Raw genomic sequence first — 26,196 nt, 5'->3', positions numbered from 1 at the left:
AGGCTGAAGGCGGTGCTAAACCGCTGAGCCACCGAGGCTGCCCCAATACCTAATTTCTAACTGCCAGTACTGTAAGATAATATTTTTTAGTTATTGTAAGCCACTAAATTCATAGTAATTTGTTATGGCAGCACGAAAAACTGATCACAAAAGCTAGATCAGAAAAATATAATAGAGTGAAATGCAAGTAAAATTAGAGTACTAATGTGGTGGTGCAGTGTGCACACTTGACCTCTCACTCTGCCTCTCTGATGAGTCTTGTGATCTACAGGTTCATATACAGTGAAGCTGATCTTACAGAGACCTGTTCCAACAAAACAGTCCAAAATTATTTTGTTCAAGACTTACGGTAAAGTGGAAAGCCTTTAAAAGATATTCAAAAATGTTTCATTAGTTGGCAAAGTCATGATAGCACATCTCTTTTTTCCACTATGGCTGAGATGCCTTTGCACCAGTCTCTCTCCTTCCCTCCCCCCGACCCTCCTTCTCTCCCTTTTTCTGCTTCTACTTATCCCTAAATTGCCATTGATTATGATCACTTAGAAGGCAATCATTTTCTTTCTTCAGTGGAAACAGTAAAATCTAGAGAAAAAGCTCTAAATTTGTTTATAGGTTCTATACTAGTTACCCCATGGAATATGCCAGAAGATATTTTTAAAAATTCTTTTTATTTTTTAAATTAAACTTTTTATGTAATTGTCACTTCACATGTTGCTGTAAGAAAGAAAAGAGAGCCCATATACCCTTTATCAAATTGTTCATTCACACCTTAATACCCCATGGAGCTTTTTGGGTGCAATCTGGAACCAGCCAACATATACAGAGGACAAAGAGACTAAAGAAAGTAGCAGGCCATTCCAAATTGGTAGATGACATTTTTAATAAGCAAGGAACTCACTTATGAAGCTTGTCCTGCCTGGCTGCAGAAGGAGTAGATATCCAAACTCATCTCCAGAATCTTAAAAGTTTATATTGGGATCCCTGGGTGGCTCAGCAGTTGGGCATCTATCTGCCTTCTGCACAGGGCGTGATCCTGGAGACCCGGGATCAAGTCCCACATCGGGCTCCCTGCATGGAGCCTGCTTCTCCCTCTGCCTGTGTCTCTGCCTCTCTCTCTCTCTCTCTCTCTCTCTCTGTGTGTGTGTCTCTCATGAATAAATAAATAAAATCTTTAAAAAAAGTTTATATTGAGGTCCTAACAGGGTTCAGCACGTCCATCCAGATGGCCTCAACAACACATTCCAATCTCAAGGCTTGGTCCATGGGGGCACTTTCTAGCACAAGGAAGACAAAGTGCAATACATCGCAAGGGTGTGGAGAGAGTGAGGAGGCTCTTATTGCCTGGGTCCAGCTGGCAGATCAACCAACAGCCATATGCTCTCCATGACTTCCTCCAACGCCAATTTGCCCCAGTAGTAACATGTTGCAAGACCTAGCGTGCAGCATCACAACTAGGATATTCACCTATGTACAGGCAAGCTACACAATACTTCCATAACCACAAGGATCTCTCATGTTGTTGTTTTATATGTACACCCATTTCCCTCCTGCTCCCAGCCCCTCCCTGACAACTCTTCTCCATTTCTTTAATTTTGTTATTTCAAGTATGTCATATAAATACAATCATATGAAGCTGTAACATTGAAATTGCTTTTTTCCACTCAGTGTAATTCTCTGGAGAGTCACCTAGGCTTTGGCCTGTATTAATAGCTTGTTCTTCTTTTTATTTCTGAGTAGCATTCCATGGTATGGATGTACCTACTTGTTTAACCATTCACGCACTGAAGGATGCCTGTGTTGTTTCAAGTTTTTTATTATTATGAACAAACCTGCTATAAACATTCATGTAAGGATGCTGTATGAACATAAAACTTCATCTATCTCTGAGAAAAATACTCAAAGCGAAATTGCTGGGTCATGTGTCTCTAGCATACTTAGTTTTTAAAGAAACTGCCAAACTACTTCCAGAGTGATTTTTACATTTTCCATTCCTACCAGCAATGGATAAATGATGAGCGACTCATTTTCTCTGCAGCCTCACCAGCACTCGGTCTGTCAGTATTTTTTATTTTAGCCATTCTGATAGGTGTACAGTGAAATCTTGTTGTGGTTTTAATTTGCATTTCTCTAATGGATAATAAGGTTGAACATCTTTTCATGTGCTTGTCATCAGTAAATCCTGTTCAGTGAAATGTCTGTTTCTGTCTTTTGCCCAAGTTTTAGCAGAATTTTAGTTTATTTGTTAAGATTTTATTTATTTATATTTTTAAAGATTTTATTTATTTATTCATGAGAGAGAGAGAGAGAGAGAGAGAGAGAGGCAAAGACATAAGCAGTGGGAGAAGCAGGCTCCATGCAGGGAGCCTGATGTGGGACCCCATCCCGGGACTCTAGTATCATGCCCTGGGCCGAAGGCAGGTGCTAAACTGCTGAGCCACCCAGAGATCCCCAAGATTTTATTTATTCATATGAGACAGAGAGAGAGTGAAGGCAGAGGCAGAGGGAGAAGCAGACTCTTCGCTGAGCAGGGAGCCCGCTGACACGGGGCTCCATCCCAGGACCCTGAGATCATGACTTGAGCTGAAGGCAGAAACCTAACCAACTAAGCTACCCAGGCTCCTCTGTTTGTTTGTTTTATAGTTAACATTTGGGGGATTTTAAAAATATATTCTAGGGCAGCCCGGGTGGCTCAGCGGTTTAGCTGCCTTCAGCCCAGGGCTTGATCCTGGAGACCTGGGATCAAGTCCCACATCAGGCTCCCTGCATGGAGCCTGCTTCTTCCTCTGCCTGTGTCTCTGCCCCCCCCCCCCCTTTCTCTGTGTCTCTCATGAATAAATAAATAAAATTTAAAAATATATTCTAGATACTAGTCTTTTGTCAGATATCTGTTTTGCAAATATTTTCTCCCAGTGTATAGCATGTCTTCATTCTCTTACCAGGGTCTTTCTCAGAGCAAAACATTTTAAATTCAATGTGATTTGTCAAATTTTCTCTTTATAGATTGTGCATTTGCCAAGTCTAAGAACTTATCCTTAGCCCTAGATACCAAATGTTTAGTCCTATGTTTTGAACTAAAAGTGTTATGGTTTTAGTTATATTTTACATTTCAGTCTGAGATTCATTATAAGTTAGTTTTTGTATATGGTGTGAGACTTGGTCAAGGTCCATTTCTTTTTTTTTTTTTTTAACATAGGAAAGTTTAAATGTTCCAGCACTATTTGTTGAAAAGACTGTCTTTCTTCCATTGAATTGCTTTTGCAGCCTTGTTAAAAGTCAGTTGCACATACTCTTTCAGGGCTATTTCTGGTTTCTCGATTCTGTCCCATTGATCTATTATTCTTTCACCCATACCACATAGTCTTAATTCATGTAACAACATGCTAAGTCTTGAATTCCAGTGGATTGCTTTCTACTACAATTTTTTAGCCATCCTAGTTCCTTTGCCTTTCCTTGTAAAATTTTACAATAATCTTGTCTATATCTACAAAAAAAAAAAAAAAGAAAGAAAGAAAAAACAGAAAACTTGTTGGGATTTTTACAGGAACTGTGTTAAACCTATATACAAATTTGAGGAGAACTGACATTTTTACCATGTTGAGCCTTCTAATTCAAGAGCACAGTATGTCTCTTAATTTATTTAGAGTTTCTTTGACTTCTTTCTTCTGTATTTTGAATTTTCGGCTACAAGTCCTGTGTATGTTTAGTTAGATTTACAGCTCAGTGTTTCATTTCTTGAATAAATTTAAATGGCATTGTATTTTTAATTTCAATGCTCATATTCTCATAACCAGTGTATAGAAATGCATTTGATTTCTACATGTTGACCTTGTATCTGCAATCTTGTAATTCCTAAGCTCTAGGCTCTACATAGACAATTACATATTCTGAAGGCAGGAGCAGTTTTATTTCTTCCTTTTCACTGTGTATACTTTTTATTTCCTTTTTCTGCTGATTACAACCACCAGAGCTTTTAGCATTTATAGTTGAATAGAGTTGGCATCCTTGCCTTGTTTCTAGCCTTAGGGAGAAGTAATTTAGTCTCTCTCTCTCTCTCTCTCTCTCTCTCTATATATATATATATAATTATAATAAATTATTTATATATTATATATTTATTATAATTTATATATAAATTATAATAAATAATTTAGTCTTTATATATATGTAGCTATATATAGCTAACATATATCATATATATATATATATATACACACACACACACACACACATATATATGTTAGCTATAGGGTTTTGGTAGATGTTTTTAATCAAGTTGAGGAAGCCACCCTCTATTCCTGTTTTTCTAAGAGTTTTCCTTATTGTAAATGTCTGTTCAATTTTATTTGATACTTACCCTGCACTGATGATCTGATCATTTTTTATCTGTTAACATGGTAGTTTACATTGATTTTCCAATACTGAACTACACTTACATCCCTGAAATAAACTCTAGGTGGTCATGAGTATGTAATTCTTCTGTTTATATATGGCTGAGTTATGTTTAATAGTACTTTGGTAAAGATTTTTGCATCTGTATTCATGAGTAATGCTCATACATAGTTTTATTTTGGTCTCTCTAGTTTTGTTATCAAGGAATATGGATCTCAAAAAATAAATTGGGAGGCGCGTCTGGGTAACTCGGTTGATTAAGCCTCCAGTTCTTGATCTCAGCTTCACTCCTAATCTCATCTCAGGTTTTGATCTCAGGGTCAAGCCCCATGTTGGGTGTGGAGCCTACTTAAAATGAAAGAGAGAGAGAGAGAGAGAGAGAGAGAGAGAGAGAGAGAGAGGAAGGAAGGAAGGAAGGAAGGAAGGAAGGAAGGAAGGAAGGAGAAGAAAGAAAGAAAGAAAGAAAGAGAGAAAGAGAGAAAGAGAAAGAGAGAAAGAGAGAAAGAGAGAGAGAGAAAGAAAGAAGGAAGAAAGAAAGAAAGAAAGAAAGAAAGAAAGAAAGAAAGAAAGAAAGAAAGAAAGAAAGAAAGATTCACTTGTCTCCTATTTTCTGGAAGTGATTATGATGAATCAGTGTTAATGCTTTCTTTAAGTATTCACAGAATTCTCCAGTGAAACCATCTGGGCCTGGAGAGTGTTTTAGGAAAGGTTTTCTTTCATTGCAAATGTCCTTAATAATTACAGAGCTGTTCAAATGACTTGTTACCTATTGGGTCAATTTACATAGTGTCTTAGTTTCCTAGAACTTCCGTAACAAAATATCACTAATTGAGTGGCCTTGAACAGAAATGTATCATCTTATAGTTCCGGAAGCCAGAAGTCCAAAATTAAGGTGTGAAGAGTCCCTCTAAAACTTGTTAGAGAAGAATTCTTTCTCTGCTTTTCCAGTCTCTGGTAGCCCCAGGCAGGTCCTTGGTTTAGGGAAGTGTAATTCCAATATTTGCTTCCCTCATCACACAGTTTTCTCCCTGTGTCTCTTCATATCATCATCACTCCATGTGTGTGTGTGTCCAAATTTCCCATTTTGATAAGGACATCTGTCACATTGGATTAGGGCCCACCCCAATGACCTCATCTTAACTTGCTTAAATCTGCAATGGCTCTATTTCTCCATGTATTCACATTCTGAAGTTCTGTGGGCTAGGAATTCAACACATCTTTTTTTGGAGATCCCAACTCAACCCATAACAAGTACTTTGTGTATTTCAAGGAATTGGTTCTTTTAATCTAAGGTATCAAATTTACGTGTGCAGAGTTGTTCATAGCATTCTCTTTTTTGTCTTTTGAGGACTGGAGGATCTGAAGTCTATTTAATGACTAATATTGGTGATTTGTACCTTCTTGGCATTTTGTTCATCTTGTTAAAAGTTTATCAATTTCATTGATCTTTTTAAATATGCATCTCTGGGGATGCCTGGGTGGCTCAGTGGTTAAGAGTCTGACTTTGGCTCAGGGTGTGATCCTGGAGTCCTGGGATCTGTATCCCAGGGCTGTAATGGGCTCCGTGCATGGAGCCTCCTTCTCCCTCTGCCTATGTCTCTGCCTCTCTCTCTCTTTCTCTCTCTCTCTCTCTCTATGTTTCTCATGAATAAATAAATAAAATATTTAAAAAAATAAAAATAATAAATATGCATCTCTGTTTCACTCAATTTTTAATTGTTTTTCTGTTTCAATTTCATTGATTTCTGCTTCTATCTTTATTATTTACACCTTTTTTGATCAAAGTTTATCAAAGTTTATTCATCTCTTTTTTCTGCTAAGTGCTTGAGGTGGGGCCTTAGATTATTAATCTGGGAAATTTTCACTTTTCTGATATGTACATTTAGTGTGATAAATTTCCCCGTCTGATTATGTCCCGCATACTGTGATACGTTGTATTTTCATCTTCATAGAATTCATTGTGTGTTTAAAATTTTTGAGTATTCTTCTTTGACCTGTGGATTATTTATAAGTGTGTAGTTAATTTTTTAGGTTTGGAATATCTTTATTTTTTTTTTCTATTCTTGATTTCTTTTCTATTCTATTGCAGTTGGGGAACACACTGTATCTGATTTCAATTCATTTGAATTTGTTGAGTTTTGCTTTGTGCTTCAGGCTATAGTCTATCTTGTCATGTGTTCCATAGATCCTTAAAAAGTGTGTATTCTGCTATTTTTAGGTACAATATTCTATAAGTTCCATTAGATCCTATTGGTTTATGATGCCAAAGATCCTTCTATAAACTTGATGATTTTCTGTCTACTTTATCACTTGTTAAGAAAGAGTGGTTGTTGGAACACCTGGGTGGCTCAGTGGTTGAGCATCTGCCTTTGGCTCAGGTTGTGATCCCGGGGTCCCATGATCGAGTCCCGCATCAGGCTCCCTGCATTGAGCCTGCTTCTCCCTCTGCCTGTGTCTCTCTTCTCTCTCTATGTGTCTCTCATGAATAAATAAATAAAACCTTTAAAAAAAAAAAAAAGGAAAGAGTGGTTGAAGCTTGCAACTATAATTGTGGATTTGCCTATTTCTCCATTCTTTTTTTTTTTTTTAGTTTGTTGCTTCACATGTTTTGCAGCTCTGTTGTTCGATATGTATGTATTTAGTGTTGCTATGCCTTCTAGTAAGTTGACCTTTTTATCACTATATAATCTCCCTCTCTGTCTCTAGCAATTTTCTTTGCTCTGATGTCTATGGTATCTAATGCTAATATAGTCACTAACATTTTCTCTTGAATAATATTTGCATGATATATCTTTTTCCACATTTTTACTTTCAAACTTCTTATATAGTTATATTTTAATTCCTTGTAGACAGCATGTAATTGGCTGAGTTTTTAATCTACTCTGCCAATTTCTCTTTTAATTGTTGTGTTTAGACCATTTATAGTTAATGTTATCATCAATATACTAGGGCTTAAAATTGACATTATGGTTCTTTGTTTGTTTTATCTTTCTTCTGATTTCTTTTGCCTGCCTTCCTATGGTTACTTAACATCTTATTATTTTAATTTTATTCATACATAATGTTTTGAGCATGTTTATACAGCTTTTCTTAATGATTTCTGTATGTATTGCATGGTATATACATAATAATCATAGTCTCCTGTGTTGTCAATTTTCTAGTTTGAGTAAAATGTAGAAATCTAAGATCTCATGTGTCCCTTTATCTTCCCTCCTTTATAATATAATTGTCTGCAATGTTTTCTCTACATTTAGAAGCACATCTGATAGGCATCTGGGTGGCTTGTGGGTTAAACATCGGACTCCTGATTTTGGCTCAGGTCATGATTTCAGGGTTGCGGGATGGAGCCTCAAGTGAGGAGTCTACTAGAGATTCTCTCTCTCTCTCTGTCCCTCGCCCCACTTGCGCACCCCACCTCTCTCTCTCTCTCAAATAAATATAAATCCTTAAAAAAAAGAAGCACATCTGAAAAAGTTTATAATTTTTGCTTTACCTGTCAAATATAATTTGGAAAATTCAAGAGGAGAAAGAAATCCTTTTGTATTTATCATATTACTACTTATGGTGTTCTTCCTTCCTGGTGTTCTAAGATTCCATCCTTAAAATGTCCCTGCCATTTAGAAACCCCTTTCAGCCCTTCTTTCAGGGTAGGTCTATTGGTGGTGACAAATTATCTTAGTTTTCATTCATCTGAGAACGCTCTGGTTTCATCATAATTCCTGAAAAATATTTTCACTGGATAATGGATATTGTGTTGACAGTTCTTTTCCTCAGTATTTGAAAAATGCTGTGTCACTAACTTCTGGCCTCCATGGTTTCTGATAAGAAATTTGAATTGTTTTCCTCTGTGGGTAAAGTGATATTTCTCTATGACTGCTTTCAGTATTTTGTCTTTGTTTTTAATTTTCAGAAGTTTGAACTGTACCTTTGGGTGGATTTCTTTATGTTTATCATGTTTGGATTTTCCTCAGCTTCATGAACATACAACTTTATATCTCTTGCTAACTATAGGGATTTTTCAGCTGTTTTTCTTCATTCATTCCAGTGGCTCTGTTCTTTTTTTTTTTTTTTTTAAGTCTGCTTTCTGACTTTTGTTCAAATTAGATAATTTATATTTGTTTTACCTTTAGTTCACTAATTTCTCTCCTCTACGTACTTCACTGTGCTGTGAAATCATCCCATTAGTGTTTTATTTTGACTATTATATTTTTAGGTTTTAATATTTCCATTTGGTTTTCCTTTATGTATTTGCTTGCTAAGATTCTTTTTGGCTATCTATTTGCTTGCTAAGATTCTTTTTGGCTGTCCATTTTTTCATTTGTCTCACATGTGTTTGTAGTTGCTCACTGAAGCACTTTTATTTGGATATTTTAAATTATTTGTCAGTTAATTGCAGCATCTCTGTCATCTCAGTGTTGGCATCTATTGATTTTTTTTCATTCGGTTTGAAATCTTCCTGATTCTTAGTATGATGAATAATTTTCTACTAAAATCTGTGCATTTTGTTTTGCTTTGTTTTGTTTTAAAGATTTTATTTATTTATTTATTTATTTATTTATTTATTTATTATTTATTTAAGAGAGAGCACAAGCAGGGAGAGTGGCAGAGGGAGAGGCTCAGTGGGGAGCCTGATGTGGGGCTAGTCCCAGTACCCCAAGCTTATGACTTGAGCCGAAGGCAGACACCCAACTGACTGAGCCACACAGGTGCCCCCAAACCTGTGCATTTTGGATATTATGTTAGGAGACTCTGAATCCCACTTAAGGATTTGTTTTCATTAGGTTCTCTTGTTGTTGTTCTTGTAGGGCAAAGGGGGCTGGGTGGGAAGGTGGTGTGGCCTCATTTCTGCTAGATGGGGAAAGAAGTCTAGGTTCCCCTCTTGACTTTCTTTGACACCTGAGGGAGAGGGGTCTCCTCCTTGATGGAAGGTATGGATGAGGCTTTAGGCTTCTCACAAGCCCTGACCTTCCTTCACTAGACTGCTAGAAATACCTAGTTATTGCTTCCCAAATGGCTTCATTACTTCTGTGCCGTGGCGAAACTTCTGGCTCTCCACTCTGCCTCCTTTTACTCTCCCCTAGTACAGAATGGAAGGTGGTGGCCTCATTGCTGCTGTGCTGTGTGAACACACAGGCTTCACTGACACCAAGGTGGGGAGGGATGGATGTAGACGCCTGGATCCTTACTCAGCCTTCTCTAACACTGCTGGGCTGGGGGATTGGAGTGCTTCATTAGAGACTAGAAATAGTATAGTCTGGGTCTCCCACTTGTCCTTTGACAGAGTAAGTAAGGTGGAACCAGAGGACTTTTTTCTTTGGTGTTCTGCTAGAGCATAGCCATTGCTGTCTGTAAATTTTCTGTCTTGCTAGACTGTCTTTTTTTCTGGTCTTATAGTAGAAAGAGGAGGGTTTTTCTCTCTGCACCCACTGACATTTCCAGTTCACCAGTTATGTCTCACATATCCCAAGGCTGGTTTGCATCTCTCCCCGCCCCCCCCCACCCCATCCCCAGGCTGGGATATGTGAGGCATAAAGAAAACCCTGAAGTCACAACAATGTCAATCCTTGTGTCTCAAGGTCCCTACCTTGCCTGTCTTCTCCTGCTTGCCTTTTTGTCTTCTTATATTTGTTTTTAATCTCCAGTTTTTACTTGCACTTACCAGGAGAAATAGGGCAAAATACACATACTCCTCCTTCCCGTTTATGGAAGTTCTATGCTTTTCTCAAATATATATACATATATATTTCATGTAATGAAAAAGGACCAGAGTCAACAGTACCCTCTTAACAGTCATTTGCTACCCCCAACGTCTTTCTCCTTAAAACAAATGTCATTTTTACTCAAGGAGATACCGAAGCAGGCACTTGGGAATTTTCTGTGACACTTCTTCCTTCCAGGGGCTGGCCCCTGATGGATGGCCACTGTCATGGGTTTTGAGATCTCTGTGTGCACACAGCCTCTCTACCAGGCTAGGAATGAGTGAGTCACAATTAAGCAAAATGAGTTAGATGAATTGTGAGAACCAAACCCAGGAAAGGGAGTCCACGTAAAAGGCGAAGAGCAAGGGGAGCACGGCATTGCTCCGAGTTCTCAGCCATTACATTGCAGAAGGTAACAAAAATAACTCAAATCCAGAGGAGCAGCTGAAGGGCTGGTGCGCGACCAGTGGGGGGTGTGGGCATTGCCAGCAGAGCGCGAATGTGGGAAAGTGGGGGAACAACTTGCGGGCTGAGACCTGCTGCACCCCAGAGGTAGAGGGGAGGAGACGCGACGGCGGGGCGGGGCGGGGCGACAGCCCTGCGGTCCGAGTCCCCCCTGCTGGGCTCGCGGCGAGGCGGGGAGAGCGCAGAGGGAGCCTGGCCCGGGGCTTCGGTGCAGAAGGACGGAGCCGGGCCGGGGTGCAGCGCCGCCCCGGAGGGCGCGACCCGGAGGGGCCCTGCCGGCGGGCGCGGCGCTTCCCGGGCGGGGCGGAGCGAGTCCCGGACCGCGGCCCCCGCCTGCGCGCCTCTGTCCCCGCGCGCGCCCGCCCGTGCGCTCCGGGCCCGGCTCCCGGCGCCTGGGACTTGGTCCTGCGCCCGCCGACGATGGATGGCAACTCCCGGCTCTCCGTGCCCAGGTGAGCGCGCTGCCCCGTGCCCCACGCGGGGGCCCTAAACTCCGCCTTGGGCCTCGGGTCGCCCCCCGAACGGGCCCGCGGGGTGGGCGCAGGGTGTGCGCGAGGGTGGCCCGGGTCCCCTGCCCCGCGGGGCGCGGCCTGCACCCCGGGGCGGCTCGGGGCAGCTCGGGGCGCGGGGCCAGCTCGGGCAGCCTCCGGGGCGGGGGCTGGGGCTGGGGCTGGGGCTGGGATCGGAGCCCGCAGCCGCACTTTCCGCGGACGCAGCCTGCACGGGGTTCGCGCCCTTTGGAGAGACCCGCTCCAAGGTAGGGGTGAGAATGGGGGAGAGCAAGACTAGGGCAAAGTACCCCCGTCCCAGTGCATTGCGATCCGGGCGAGCCCCCGCGGGTGCCGGGGTGACGAGTGGGTGCGCAGGTGGGGGGCAGCGTCCCTAACCCCCGACGACACGGAGGCGGCGCCCCGCTGAGGCAGGGGACAGCGGGACCCGCTCCGCTGCAGCCCCACCCGCCTCAAGCGCCCCCACATCCTGGGCCGGTCTGGGCTGGCCGAGCGCGCCCCGTGCCTGCACCCCAGCCTGGGGTCCCCGCTCGGGGAGGGTCGGGAGCCGCGTGTTGCCCCGGGTGTGCGTCCCTTCCCGTCTCCCCCTGTGCCCCGATTCCGCGCCCTTTCACACTCGAGCCCTTTGCAAATTGGAGACACTGAGATTTTTTTTTATATTTCAGCCCCCATACACCGTTAGGGGGAAGTCGAGGTGGTTGTAGCGCCGGTTGTGCCCCCCCCAGCTGGGCAGGTGGCTTTTGTGCGGAGCGTCCCCGCAGAGGGCCGGCGGACACCCCAGGGCGGCCCGCACATCACCCCCCACACACACACCCAGGCGAGGGGCTTCGTGGTGCTCCTCCTGTCGCCCTCCCTTGCCCCCAGTCCCCTGTCCCCTGTCCCCAGGCACCGATCTAGGCAGCTTCCCGCCGAGATCATCGCGCCCAGGAATAGACATTTTTCAGCTCGCGTTCTTGGAGAGCAGCGAAACCCAACATCCCGGGGCGAGGGCACACATGGAGCTGATACTATAGAGCCAAGGAGCCAGGATGGGGGTGAGAGTGGAGTGGGGGTGGCCCAGGAGGACGAAACTGCTTTTCAAGCGCGTTGAAGGCTGCCATCTAGAGACCTGAAGCATTTATATTCTGTAATGAAAGAGCTTTCCCAGCTCCACAGGCAATTTCCTCTTTAAGCATCCCTTCTCGGTGGGGGTAGCAAAAGGCTCTGAAAAGGCCTGCGGTGGTTTCAAGGCCTGGCCTGAAGCTGCTGTCAAGGGGAAAACCTCTAGCCTTGTGGCCAAACACGGTCAAGCGACCACGAAGTCTTTCCATTCTGCCCTAATGCATGAAAAGGACAAGAGCCCCAGGAAGGTTTTGTTTTGTTTTGTTGTTAAACTTAAAATATATATATCTCCACTGATTTTTAGGTAAAAGTGTGAGGCACCTTGAAAGCATGAAGCCCCCTAGGACTTCACTTGCCATGCCCCCTATTCTACTGCCTAGAATTGAAACGGCAACTGTGATTCCAACATTCCCCTAGAGACACTTTTGATGAGAGATCTCTGGCCTTGCACACAGGTTTGCAGATCAATAGTGATGTGCCTGAATGGGGACTATATTCCTATTCAAAAGCTGGGACCTTTTCTAAAATATTAAAGTTCATGATGCCAGTAATTCCTTAAAATTATTTCTATGGCACTACTGTAAAAATGATTTTACAAAGAGCAAACCAGTTGCGATGGTATTGCTCTGTGTCATGTAGCATCCTACAAAATATTAATATAGGTTTAATATCAGCTGCCGCAAATTAAACGTTGAATTATTCAAATATTATTGTTTATTCACCAGACATCATATCACATCTCCACGAATCAGTGTAGTAATTCAGCTATTTTGTTAGCATCTTTACTCATATAAAACATATTCAGTTCACTCTAATAGAATAGCTAACTTGATCCTCTATTTCATTGAATACAAGAAACATAATATTTAATTGGAGACCATAGGTATTGATATGCAAAAAGTAAACTAGAATTACCAAGCAGTGTCTGGAAATATTATATTAGCCACACTACTTGTCCACAAAAGTTTGAATTTAAGGAATTGATGACTGGAAACTCTTCACAGGTTTTTTTTTTTTTCAAGAAAATGGCAATGATCAGGAAAAAAATCAAGTTGTTGTCAATCAATATGTGTGCTGTTTAAATCTGAAATATTTTCGGTATCTAATGTAATTAAGTGGGTGATTATAAATCACTGTTTCTCTTAAGAATTATAAAGCAATCAAAGACATTCTGTTTAGCACTTGGGTAGGAAGAACAAAATGATTTAGTAATACACTGAGGTAATCACAGAATTTTTGCATGTGTTGGCTTTTACATACAGTTTCTTAAATTTTTCAGGGAATCAAAAATACAAATTAAATTTTGTTCAAGCAATGTTCTGTAGCAGTCTTAAAATTGTTTTTGATTCATACACTTTAGATACTTTAAACCATGTTTTTTTTTTAAAAAAAGAATTGTTTATGCTTTGACTTGTTATACTATATTTCTTTACTTCCGTGAAACCTCCAATTAGTTGTTAATATTTTCATTTTTAAATGTACAAAAGCTATTTGGATGATGTTACAGAGTTCTTTAAATGACTGTTATTAATGTTGGAAGGTGTCTCCAGTAATGGGGCTGACCTATGGAAAGATGAAATGTTCCCATGTTAGTTGTATTATAAATCCAGAAGCCAAGTGTGTCCCGACTAGTAGTCTAGTTCAAGAAAAGAAAATAAATAAAAAAGGGGAAAAATTTTAGATTCTTTAGTCATCTACTTTACAAAAAAGTTTATTTGATTTGCTAAGGTACAAAACTAGATATTGTGAAAATAAGAGAAAATCCAAGGACTCTCACCCAGTGTGTTCCGTGGCTGTAGTGCATTGCACTGTAATATAGAAGCTACACCTGACAGAGTGAAGATCAGTGTCAATTATATTGATCACTAGTGTGTGTAAAATAAGGCTTATATTTTATGAAGTATTAACCTATACATTAACTTTTGTGATCATCACATCCCTGTGAGTTAATATTACAGATATAATTATCTCCACTTTTTAGTTAAAAAATTTGAAGGAAAAAGAAATAAAATGAGGAAAATGGTTAGATTTAGAAAACCACGCAATAGTCTGTAGCAGAGCTGGGTCAACCACAGAGTTCTTCTGGCTTCTGGTGAGGTTCTCTTTCCTGTATTGACGGAAAATCCATACTTTCAAATAGGGGAAGTTTGAACAAACACTGATATCATTAGGACACATGGGGGCAGCCTAAAAGCAAGATCATCTGTTAAAGCCAACCAATACTGAAAATATCATTTTTGTAGACAGAAATAATTTGTCACCTTGACCATAACTAAGGTTTGAATTTGAAGTTTAAGAAAGGGGCCATCTCATTTCCTGAATCACTTGTACTTTTTATACTGTATCACTTTGTTATTTTTGTTTTGCTTACTGGATTTCTATTTCAGTAATGTTTTTATCGGGCACTTTGAATGAGAAAATTATCAAAGATGAACCCTTGGAAAAAATAGGGTATTTTGATTTAGGTTTCCTGTGAGATTATTTTAATCCAACCTAAGGTTACCCTAGCAACATTTCACTAAAACCCACCAAAATCTCAAGGTTTTTCCTCTAAAAATGCTAGTTCTAGGGAAAAAAAAAAAAAACACACAACAGGATTTCCTTTTTTTTTTTTTAAGAAGCAAACCAGCTTATACTGTAAACTAGACTATGATCTTCTGTCAACAAGTTTTTATTGAAAGGTTATGTTTTCAAATTCATACAAAAGGAAAAATTCAAGAGTCCATTACATTTCTGTGTCCTATTTATCTGAAACTCTCAGAAAAGATTAATCTATCACTCTTAACAAATTGAGGAACAGAGACAAATAACAGACTGTCTTAAGTGTAAACTGAAGGCTGTTTTCTATCGTGACAACCATGCTCCCTTCAAGAGCAGTGCTGACATGACCATATTCTCCAACTCATAATTCACAAGGAAATACGGCCCAAGAGGTGCTGTTTCCTACTATAGAGAAAGAAACGGAGAATTAGTCAATCCTGGTGCCAAGGACCCTGAGAGCCACATTGCTGCAGGGTAACAGGATCTGGAGAAGAGATGGAAACTCTGAAGGCAATCAGATCTCTATCCATGTGGTCCCTTTAGTAAAATATGTATCTGATTCAAAATCATCAATGTTTTTAAGATTCATTGATTGATTGATTCATGAGAGACACACAGAGAGAGGCAGAGACACAGGCAGAGGGAGGAGCAGGCTCCATGCAGGGAGCCGGACGCGGGACTGGATCCCAGGACCCCAGGATCACACCCTGGGCTGAAGGCAGCGCTAAACCGCTGAGCCACCTGGGCTGCCCTAAATCATCGATTTTTAAATGAACTATTATATTAGAGCTTGTCTCGTTCACAAGGGGTTGCCTTTGTCTGATACTATTCATTTTCATGGTATTTTATTCTTTGCATGAGAGTAACAGCTACAGAGACTTGTAAAGAGAGAAAGAAGAAATAGTGATGTATTTGATGGCAGGAGACCTGGTGTTTAGTCCTGTTCTGAAGTTGTTGGCTGCGACTGCCTGGGCAGTGTGCTTGACCTGTGACTCCTGTGTCTTCTCCTGGATGTCATGACTTATATCCTGAATGTTCTGCTTTTTTAAGTCCCTTTTACTTCTAACCTGTAGTGCTGCAGACTTTATTGTAGCAGTGACTCTCAGTTGGGCATGATATGAGGATGAACGTCGTCTCATTCTCCTGAAAGAGAGATGAAGTTAAGGCATTTAAAAGAACTGAAGTGGGCACCTGGGTGGCTCAGTAAGTTAAGTGTCTGCCTTCGGCTCAGGTCGTGATCCCAGGGTCCTGGGATCGAGCCCCACATCAGGCTCCCTGCTCAGCAGGAAGTCTCCTTCTCCCTCTGCCTCTCACCCCACTTGTGCTCTCGCTCTCTCTCTCTCTTAAATAAATAAATAAAATCTTTTTTAAAAAGAAGAGAACTGAAGCAGCACTCGCCATCCAAAAGAAAGCACAGCTTAGAGAATGAGTTGGCTTTTTTTAAATGTCTCCCAAGGGGGAAAGCAGCATAATGCTCATAGAAGGCATAATAAAATCTTGTGGGTTTGTTGTTGTTGTTGTTTTTTTGTTTTTTTTTTTGTTTGTTTGTTTTTGTTTTTTAAGAACACAGGACAGTGATTAAGATCCTGGTTCTCCTACTTAGTAGTTATTGGTTATCCACATTGGGGCAAACATTATAAGAATTGAGATGGTATGTGTGAAATACAAGGATCATGAACCTTCATCTATTGCTGTTTATCATACTTAATAGACTCTTCTAAATACAACTGTTTCATGATGGATTTTTAAAAATCAATGCTGGTGAATAGCCCACATAACTCAGACACAAAGCACACTTTAGCTGACACTGGTGTGGCTGCTCCAGCTTTCTCTTGGCTTACCTTTTTCCATCCTTTTGCTCCTAACCTAAATTTTCATTTTGAAAGTTGTTTCTTACAAATGGGCTACTGCATTTTACTGTTTAAAAATCCTATCTGACAATCTCTCTTCATTGATATATTTAGGCGACTCACATTTATCATGATTCTAGACAGTTTGGATTAAAATTTACCAACTAACTAGCTATTCTCTATGCTTTATCTGTCATTTGTTCCTTTTTTCCTCTTTTCTGCCTTCCTTTGGGTTGATAACTTTTTAATGATTCTATTTTATATTTCTTTCAAAAATGTATGATTGCCTTATGGTTTAGAATTTATAGGGGTGCTTGGGTGGCTTAGTTGCTTAAGTATTGGACTCTTGATTTCTACTCAAACCATGATCTCAAGGTCATGGGATTTAGCCCCACATTGGGCTATGTGCTCAGCATGAAGTCTGCTTGGACTCTCTCTTCTTCTATTCTTCCCCTCCCTATGCATGTATGCTCTCTCTCTCTAAAATAAATAAATAAATCTTTTTGAAGAAGAATTTATATATATATATATATCATTATTATTCAGTATTTACCTTCAGATTATAATATGCCACTTCATACCCAGTGTAAGTCCCCCCCCCCTTTTTAAGATATTATTTATCTATTTGACAAAGAGAAAGAGGGCACAAGCAGGGGGAGTAGGAGAAAGAGAAGCAGGTTCCCTGATGAGCAGGGAGCTGGATGCAAGGCTTGATCCCAGAACCCTGGATTCATGACCTGAGCCACAGGCAGCTGATTAACCAACTGAGTCATCCCAGTGCCTCCCCCCACCCCCACAATGTAAGTTTCCTGCAGGTATATATCCAAATTCTCTTCTCTTTTGTGCTATTATCATATATTTTGTTTTTGTGTATTCTATAAACACTATTTATTGCTAATATGTTTGCTTTATAAAGTCAGGTATTTCTTAGAGCAATATAGTATTAAGAAAAAAAATAAATTTTATTTTACCCTCATATATTCATTTCTGACACTTGATCTGTGTAGAGCTAAGCTTCTGTCTAATATTATATTCCTTCTGTCCAAAAAATTTCTTTTAACATTTCCTATAAGGAATGTCTGCTGGCAATGAATTTTCTCAGCTTTTGTTTGCCTGAGAAAGTCTATTTTTCCTGTACTTTTTGAATCATATATTTTTTTTTTACTCTAGCTTTCTGGATTTGCAAGATATTTTTCCCCATTGTTTTAAAGTTGTCACTCCATTGTCTTTTGGCTTTGAAGGTTTGTGCTAGGAAATGGGTTTCATTATTATTTTTGCTCCTTTCTATGTTACATTTCCTTTTTCCCTGCTTATCTTCAAAATTTTCTTTTTATCTTTTATTTAGAGCAATTTAAATATGATATGCCAAGGTGTGTGTGTGTGTGTGTGTGTGTGTGTGTTGTATTTATCCTATACAGTGTTCTCTGAGCTTCTTGGATCTGTGGTTTAGTGTCTGTTATTAATTCTGAAAAAAACTAATCCATGATCTCTTAATATGTTTCCTACTCTGTTCTCATTCTCTCTTTTCCTTCTAGAATTCCAATTGTGCCTATATCAGAATATAGCTCCTGGATACTCTCTTATGGTTTTGTTTGGTTAATTATTTAGGGTTTTTTATTTTAATTTTTTCTCTTTTTGTTTCAATTTAATTAATTTGTATTGGCATACTTCAAGTTCATTGATTCTTTCCTCAGCTGAGTTGATTCTACTGAAGAATTTATTAGAGGCATTCTTCATTCCATTATAGTGCTTTGCATTTCTAACATTTCCTGTTTTTTCTTATAGTTTCACCTCTCTACAGAAATTACCCATGTAAGCATGCATGTAGTGTACCTTTTCCATCAGAGTCACTAAACTAATAATCATTATTTTGAATTCTTTGCCAGATAGTTTGAACATCTATGACACAATCAAGTCTGGTCCAGTTGCTTGTTTTGTCCCTTAGAAGTGTGTTTTTTTTTTTTTTCCTCCTTGCCTTTTCACATGACTTATAATTTTTTATTAAAAGCCTGATATCTTCTATAGGGTAATATAGCTTCCCTGAGTGGAAACTGGAAGTCAGTGAAATTATTTTATTCCTATTTTAAAGATAAAGAAATTTAGGCTTAGTAAGGTTAAATGACCTGCCCAAATCACTCAACTAGTAAGTAACAGAGTCAGAACTTGAACCTGCTTTTTAAATTGCAATGTTTGAATGTTGTTAAAATACATCACTGTCCTTTTCTATTTCCTAATACATGCACATTCCCACTCTTAGCCTCCAAGATATTCTTGAACTCTTCTAACAAAGTTACTGAAACATGTATAATGATGAGTAAGAAATGGTTCTTGTCCTTGATGAGTTTAGTATATAATTTCAACATGCCATTTTTTTTTTCTAAATATTTTGATTCAATCTTTCTCAAACTATGGCCTCTAAATTAGCAGCAACTATGAAGACAGATGCTGTAAGAGATTTTTGACACAACAGGAAAACAGAGGAAACCCAGCACATGGAATCAAGCACATGAATGAAAATGTTTGTGTCTGTTCTGAAAGAGATCTTGGAATCCAGGCACTGGAAGCTCTACTTGCATATCAAGCCACACTCTGAATGAAATGGAAGAGGTGACATATTTGGACCTATGATTTGAGAGAATTTCTCTCTAAAAAAATAATATGCAGACCAGTGTGCTTTTTATTCCTTTAATTTAAAATTAAAATTTATTCCTTTAATTTAAAATTAAAATTAAAATTACATGACCAAATTATTGAAATAGTTAACAGAACCTCTTAGAGTAGCCATGGTTTTAGAAGTATAAGTTAGTTTTAAAAAAACATAAAGGTATTATATTAGTTTTCTATTTTGCTATAACAAATTGCTACAAAATTAGTGACTTAGATCAACACAAATTTACTATCTTACAATCCTCTATGTTGGAAGTCTACCATGGGTCTCACTGGAATAAAATCAAGGTCTTGGCAGGTCTGTGTCCATTTCTGGAGGTTATATGGAGGAATCTGTTTCCTTACCTTTTCCAACTTACACAGAAAGCATTTGCTTGGTGATGCCTTTCCTCCATCTTCAAAGCCAGCAATGGTGGCTTGAGTTCTTCTTACATCACATCCTTCTGACTTCTGACCTCTTTTATTTATTTATTTATTTATTTATTTATTTATTTATTTATTTATTTATTTATGTATTATTTTTAAATTTTTTTCTGACCTCTTTTTATGCCTCCCTTTCGTATTTTTAAAAATTCTCGTGATTACATTGGACCCATCCAGATTATCCAGGATAATCTCCCAACATCAAGGTCAGCTGATTCCATCAGCTTAATTCCATCTTGAAATTGACTCTGCTTTGCCATATACCAACATATGCACAGGTTTGGGGATTTGAAAATGGATATCTTTGGGGGCCCTTTACCCTGTCTGCCACAGGCAGTAATTTAACTAAAAAATTCATCATGCTGGCTCTGAAATGGCACTTGAGATTCTACAAGGAGTACCTTCTCTCTCTCTTTTTCTCTCTTTCTCCTTGTTCTTAAATAAAGGGGAAAATTGACAGAATGATTTGTTTCTCCACTGTGATATGTGAGTTATTCACTGTAGCTGAGCTGACATAATGACCCAGCTCCTGAAGTTTATTTAAGAACATAAGATTGGGGGTGTCTGGGTTGCTCAGTTGGTTTAGTGCTCAACTCTTAGGCTCAGTTCATAATCTCAGGGTGTTAGATCAAGTCCCATGTTGGGCTCCATGCTTAGCAGGGAGTCTACTTGAGATTCTTTCTCTCTTTCTCATTCTCCATATACCCCTCCCCCTGCTCATGCTCTCTTTCTCTCTCTCTTTCAAATAAATAAATCTTAAAAAAAAAAAAAAAAAAAGAACATAAGACCAGTTAAGAGTGGACCTGGAGACCTTACAGAATTCACTCTTTGGCACATCTATTTGTTGTAATGGGCATTAATGATATTCAGCAAATATTTCTAACTGTGTTCCTAAGGATAGGGTAGGATCGAACTTGTTCATCTCTTTGGTACAAGGTGTGGCCATATGACTTGCTTGGGCCAATGCAAAGTGTGTAGAAGGGACATTTGTCTCTTCTAAGTGGAAGTACTAAAGAGGACATTTATGATTTGCTTTATTTCTCCTCTTTCTTACATAGTGAAGAACAGATTTCAAATAGTGGTTGCTCCATCAGCCTGAGTCTTAGAATGAGTACAACCTGAAGCAGAGCTCTCAGCCAATCCATGATGGACACATGATATGAGCAGGACACAGACCTTCATGATTTTAATTCTCTGGCATTTTGGAGCTTGAAACTGCAGTAAAACCTAGCCCAATGTGCCTGATCTCACAGAATTCTCTTTTTGCTCTGAAATTTCCAAAGATCTTCATCACTAACATGCAGGGATATGAAGATGGGGTTGGAAAAAGGGAGAGACGGAACTCACCTTAACCAGTTGAAGCAGTCAGGAAGCAGGCCCTATGTACCAGCTCCAGGTAATAACAATGGATACTGTGGTCTGTAGGTGTCTCCTCCTGAGGACTGGAATGTGAACTGGGAATCACATTCATCCTGACATAAATTCACACTTTCCCCATTTCATAGTCCCACAAAGCTGCTGCTATTTAGTGATATAATAGCATGCCATAAACACATTTAACCCATACATATTCAATGTTCATTTTTCTTTTTTTTATTCTTTCATTCTCCAACTCTCTTTCTCATTGTTAAAGACATGGTAAGAGGGGATCCCTGGATGGCTCAGTGGTTTAGTGCCTGCCTTTGGCCCAAGGCGTGGTCCTGGAGTCTCAGAATTGAGTCCCACATCAGGCTCCCTGCATGGAACCTGCTTCTCTCTTTGCCTCTCTCTCTCTCTGTGTCTCTCATGAATAAATAAATAAAATCTTAAAAAAAAAAAACCAACATGGTAAGCTTATATTTATTTTTATCACATATTATGCATTTCTATATAGTGTATACACATACACACAAATAACGTTATGAGACATTTTTTAAAAAGTCAACATGCTGTAGTTTATAAACTTCTTAAGGGATTTTCAAAAGCTATTTTGACTCCACATCATTTTCAAGATAGGCAATGACATTAGATCTCAAACCCCACATTAGATGCTTCCAATGTTGCATAGTGATTCTGGTAGCATGTCAACATAAGAAGAGGAAGATTGGAGAGTCAGATACCAAACAACAATTAGTGAGCAGACACTCACTCCTGACACCTTCAAGATTTTGGGTTAGAGTAAGACTGAGTTCCTGTCCTCCTTGCATATCACCTTGGGGGCAGGTGGCATTGCAGATGGAAGGAGACATACTAGGAAGTAGATAACCCAGGACATGTTGACTGTAGTTTCTTTTCATTTCCTGAGTGACTTTTCTCAGGTTAACCAACTGATCAGTTCTTTTATTTGATGGACATGATTGATAGATGACCCCTAACTTCTCTAAACAATTTTTAAAAACAACTTTTTGAAACAATTTCTCCCTAGTAAGAAACTTACATATAAAATATGTCTTTTGGAAGATCAAGTGTTTTCTCTCTGTGCTGGAAAAATGGGAACCCATCAAACATGGGATATTAGAGCTACAGGGAAGTTTGGTAAAAGTGATCTTGTTCAACACCCTTCCTTAACAGATAAAGAAATTGAAGTCACAAAAAGTTAAATGAATTACTCAAATCACACAAATATTTAGAGATAGGGCCAAGAATAAAACCCTGACCTCTTGATTCCTGTACTTCCCATTGCATGGGATTTGTTTAAAATAATCCTGACAGTAAGCTCTAAAACATAGAAACTCTTGGTATTTTCTGGTGCAGCAGAACTTGTCTGTTACCCACATCTAAATACCTTCTTTACTTTTCCTCTAGAAGTATACTATCTCTATAACTGCCCATGTCTACATTTTACTTCAGCTGCCAGAAATCGCAGAAACAAATTTGAAGTTCAATTATAACAACCATGTAGGAGTTCATTACCTGAATATCTGTGCTGTTTTTAACAATGATACTGATCTTTTGTTATAATTTCTATTTTACTTATCCCTGAGTTTTTAACTTATGTTCTATTATTTTATTGCATATATCTGTTCCTTTAGTTACACTGTGATTCTTAGTGGAACAGATGGAATATCCATTATTAGATGACTCACACAATCAATCATTTTCTTTATAAGTAATGCAAAAGAATAGTTTTCCTATGTATTGGAGAAATTAAATTGATCTGTGGCAAATTAGAACTCATATAAAATAATGGTCTATTTATATTTAATTAGACTTCTTTTAATGATAGCCTGGTTGTATCTGAAAAATTAGAAGCAGTTCCTTTAAAATGACTCTAACATTATTAATATTAAATTAAAGTCAACTGCTTCAGAAGCTTATAATAAAATAAAATGCTAAGGTTTTGTGAGATGTATTTTTTATTTGTTAAACATGTTATACATACATTTTAAAAATATGTGCATATGTAATGGATATGAATTTGTATCAAGTATTAGTTTCTAAAAGTACCCTGTTTAGTTTGTAATTTTATATTTCAGCATGCTTTGTTTAGGTATTAAAATGCATTAAGTAAAAGGAGAGGAATTTTTAAATATTTAATTTTGCTTCCAAAGATACAAGGAGAATTGATAATTTCTTCTTTATACTTTAGTATTAACATAAGTTAAGTAATACACCCAAATGCTTTTTGTCCTAAAAATCTATAATTTTTAACATAATAATAAGAACATAAGAAAGCAATACACACAATTGCTTTTTGTCCTAAAAATCTATAGTTTTTAACATAATAGTAAGAACATAAAAATTCAAGAAGTAACTTTTGATAGACTATGCCTATGAATAGATTTATTCATTCATTTATAGTTTGAGTAGTCAGTACTTCCACTTAATATATGCAGAGAAATAAAGAATTTATCTCACTAATTTAAACCAAAAATAAAATTCAGGTAAAAAATAAAGGACCAGTTGAAGTCATTTTTTTCTATGTAAAATCTTGGCCTCACATAATGTGCTCTTTGCTGACTCATGCACTCATTATAACCTGAAGATTTTTAATTTCTACTTTTTTTTCCTGAATGAATTAACAGTGCTTCAAAATAGCAATTAAAAAGGTACATACACTTCACCTGTCTAATTATCAACAGGTCAGTGATCTGACCTGGCATTCTGTTAAACCATCAGCCTCCTTTTCTTGCAAAGGTGGAAAAAAAGGTGGTGACTTCATTGGAATCTTGTCATTTACAAAATGAGCTACAGTTGCATCATATGAATCATTATTAAAAACAGTGTCCAAGAAGGCGATTCAGTATCCAGAGAACATGTTATCCAGAGGAGCTGTCATCCCAGACTTAATCAGACCAGCCCTTGTAGATCACCACTACCCTTTGTGAAGGCGAAAGCATATCAACAAAATATTGATGATGGCATTTTTCTTAGTTTTCCCACTGGGTCTAAGATATTTTCCATAGGATGGATGAGGGCATATATAAACAGGGAGGCAAAAGCATGAAGATCTAATCCAAGTTTTAACCTTGAAGATCATATGTGACTTGTATGGTTGTTTGGGAGAGGGGGGAAAAATAGTGGGGAGGACTTACTTGCTTCGTTGAGAGGAGGGAATGAAACTCAGAATGAAACCGAATGACTTGAATGCCATCTTCTCTCTGTGAGGATGAGAGGAACCTGGAAAAGGGAACATGAAGTAAATTCACTACAAAGAAGAATAAATGTCATTAAATAGTGCAGACAATTAATGTATTTGACTGGAAATTTATCTTTAAATGAAATTTATCTTTAAAAATTATAGAATTTTTAAAAATTAGTTTATTTTATCATTATCTGAAAAATAACATGAATTGTGTAATAAATAAATAATAGATTAGGTGTTGACTGGATTGGAGGATCATAATTTTCCCTTCAGAATTGTTAACATGGCACTTTTGGTCACAATATCATAAACAGTGTTAGTACTATATTCGTCAGCCTCATCCATTTTGCCAATGCTCCCTTTAATTCTTTGATTCTCAAATCAACCTCTTGTGAAAATATCTGTCACATCATCACCCTCACTGATTTTCTCTCCTTCCACTGTTAACTGATCTCACTCTGCCAGGTGCTCATTTGGAGTTGGTTTCACTTGTGATGAAGAGTTCTCCAATATCATTTTATTCTTCTTTCTGAATCCCTGCATCTTTTGCAAAATTTATTTCAATCGATTAGCATTTTATTTAGATAAAAGTCACAACCTCTGAAATCATCAACAGAAAACAACCACCAAAAGTTGTTGATGCACTGCACAGAGAAAAACACTCAAGTGGGAAGGATCTTCACTGGAGACTAATTGTTAGTTAGCAGTTGGTCCATTTGCTTTCTTATACAATCTTGAAACTGCAGGGACTGGCTAATGAATAACAAGGACACCTGATCTTTGGGGGGGATAAGCTCCAGTGACTTTAAGTTTACTAGATTTTCTCTAGGGAATGGCACTGCTGGAAACCTTTTCCATTTTCACAAACATTATCTGTAGATGAGCAAATTATCTAATGAAACCATCCAAGTGCAATTGAATATTTCAAAAACTCAATCTTCTGGAAATCTCCACTGTAGTAAAGATTAAAGAAGTCTTTCCGTTTCCAAAATATCTCACAATTGTTAGTTGATTTTTAATGCAGTAGTAATTTAGATCTAATGTATGAGAAAACACCAAGGAAGGTGAATAAATTAAATATACATTTTACCTGATAATCCTTGAGCTAAGTTTATCTGTGAGCACAGGGATCCCTGGGTGGCGCAGTGGTTTAGCGCCTGCCTTTGGCCCAGGGTGCGATCCTGGAGACCCGGGATCGAATCCCACGTCAGGCTCCCGGTGCATGGAGCCTGCTTCTCCCTCTGCCTATGTCTCTGCCTCTCTCTCTCTCTGTGTGACTATCACAAATAAATAAAAATTAAAAAAAAAAGACTAATTTATCTGTGAGCACAGAGAACATAGATGCTAATATCTCATATGCAAGACCAGAAAAGTCCACATAAAGGAAGAGGTACTGAGTCCAGGACACTAGATCCAAACATTTATTTCCTTAGAAATATGCAAAAATTTAGAATATGTAGAAAGGTACAGTTAAAAAACATTTATTGTCCCATCAAGATATCTTTGGTATATAAAAATCTACTCTTAACCAAAAAAATACATCAAAGCGTTTACCTGAGAAGGTTCACATAGTTCTAACTAAAGATGATTTGAATGTCATGGTCACAGAGAAGATGGACGTGATTAATACAACATTCCACATCTCTTGCTTCTTACCCCACAGATTCCACTGACAACATCACCTCTCAGATACATTCAGAACACTAAACTAAGCTGAAATTACTCCTCTTTAATCTGTATTTTGGCTCATTTCTGTCTTCCTCAAAGTGATGAAGGTTTTACAATAAAGCCCTTATCTGGCAGCTGAGGGTAGGAAATGCTGGGTTCCTCTGCTCCCTTCCCTAATGAACTAGATGCTCACAGTTTAGCTCTTAGCACCCAAGATATTCCAAGTAGTAGACAACAAACAATAGATCAGTCTGGAGGGAGATTTTAAAGACACATTTTACAGAAATCGTTTCCACAGATATATAGTGATGATGGCATTG

The 26,196-nt window shown here is 38.6% G+C and overlaps 1 protein-coding gene and 1 long non-coding RNA gene across 3 annotated transcripts in view; one reads left to right on the top strand and one right to left on the bottom strand.

Annotated features, from left to right (window-relative positions):
* Positions 1 to 10,952: 10,952 nt before the first annotated feature.
* SPHKAP (SPHK1 interactor, AKAP domain containing) overlaps positions 10,953 to 26,196 on the top strand; it is a 168,611-nt gene continuing 153,367 nt past the window's right edge. Inside the window, exon 1 of one of the 2 annotated variants that reach the window (XM_077869098.1) lies at positions 10,953 to 11,005. In XM_077869098.1, the coding sequence (XP_077725224.1) occupies positions 10,978 to 11,005 (28 nt within the window). In that variant the 5' untranslated portion in view covers positions 10,953 to 10,977. The remainder of the gene's footprint in view (positions 11,006 to 26,196) is intronic. The other variant, XM_077869099.1, reaches the window with a different exon arrangement.
* LOC144296535 (uncharacterized) lies at positions 14,831 to 24,246 on the bottom strand. Its single transcript, XR_013363633.1, has 3 exons — positions 24,159 to 24,246; positions 20,992 to 21,086; positions 14,831 to 15,847 (listed from the first exon to the last, which is right to left on the bottom strand). It is a non-coding gene; the product is annotated as an uncharacterized LOC144296535 (long non-coding RNA).

The sequence above is a fragment of the Canis aureus genome, chromosome 24 (genome assembly GCF_053574225.1).
Source record: "Canis aureus isolate CA01 chromosome 24, VMU_Caureus_v.1.0, whole genome shotgun sequence".
Lineage (NCBI taxonomy): Eukaryota > Metazoa > Chordata > Mammalia > Carnivora > Canidae > Canis > Canis aureus.
The sequence above is the reverse complement of the archived record's forward strand: the minus strand, read 5'-3'. Positions and strand labels throughout refer to the sequence as shown.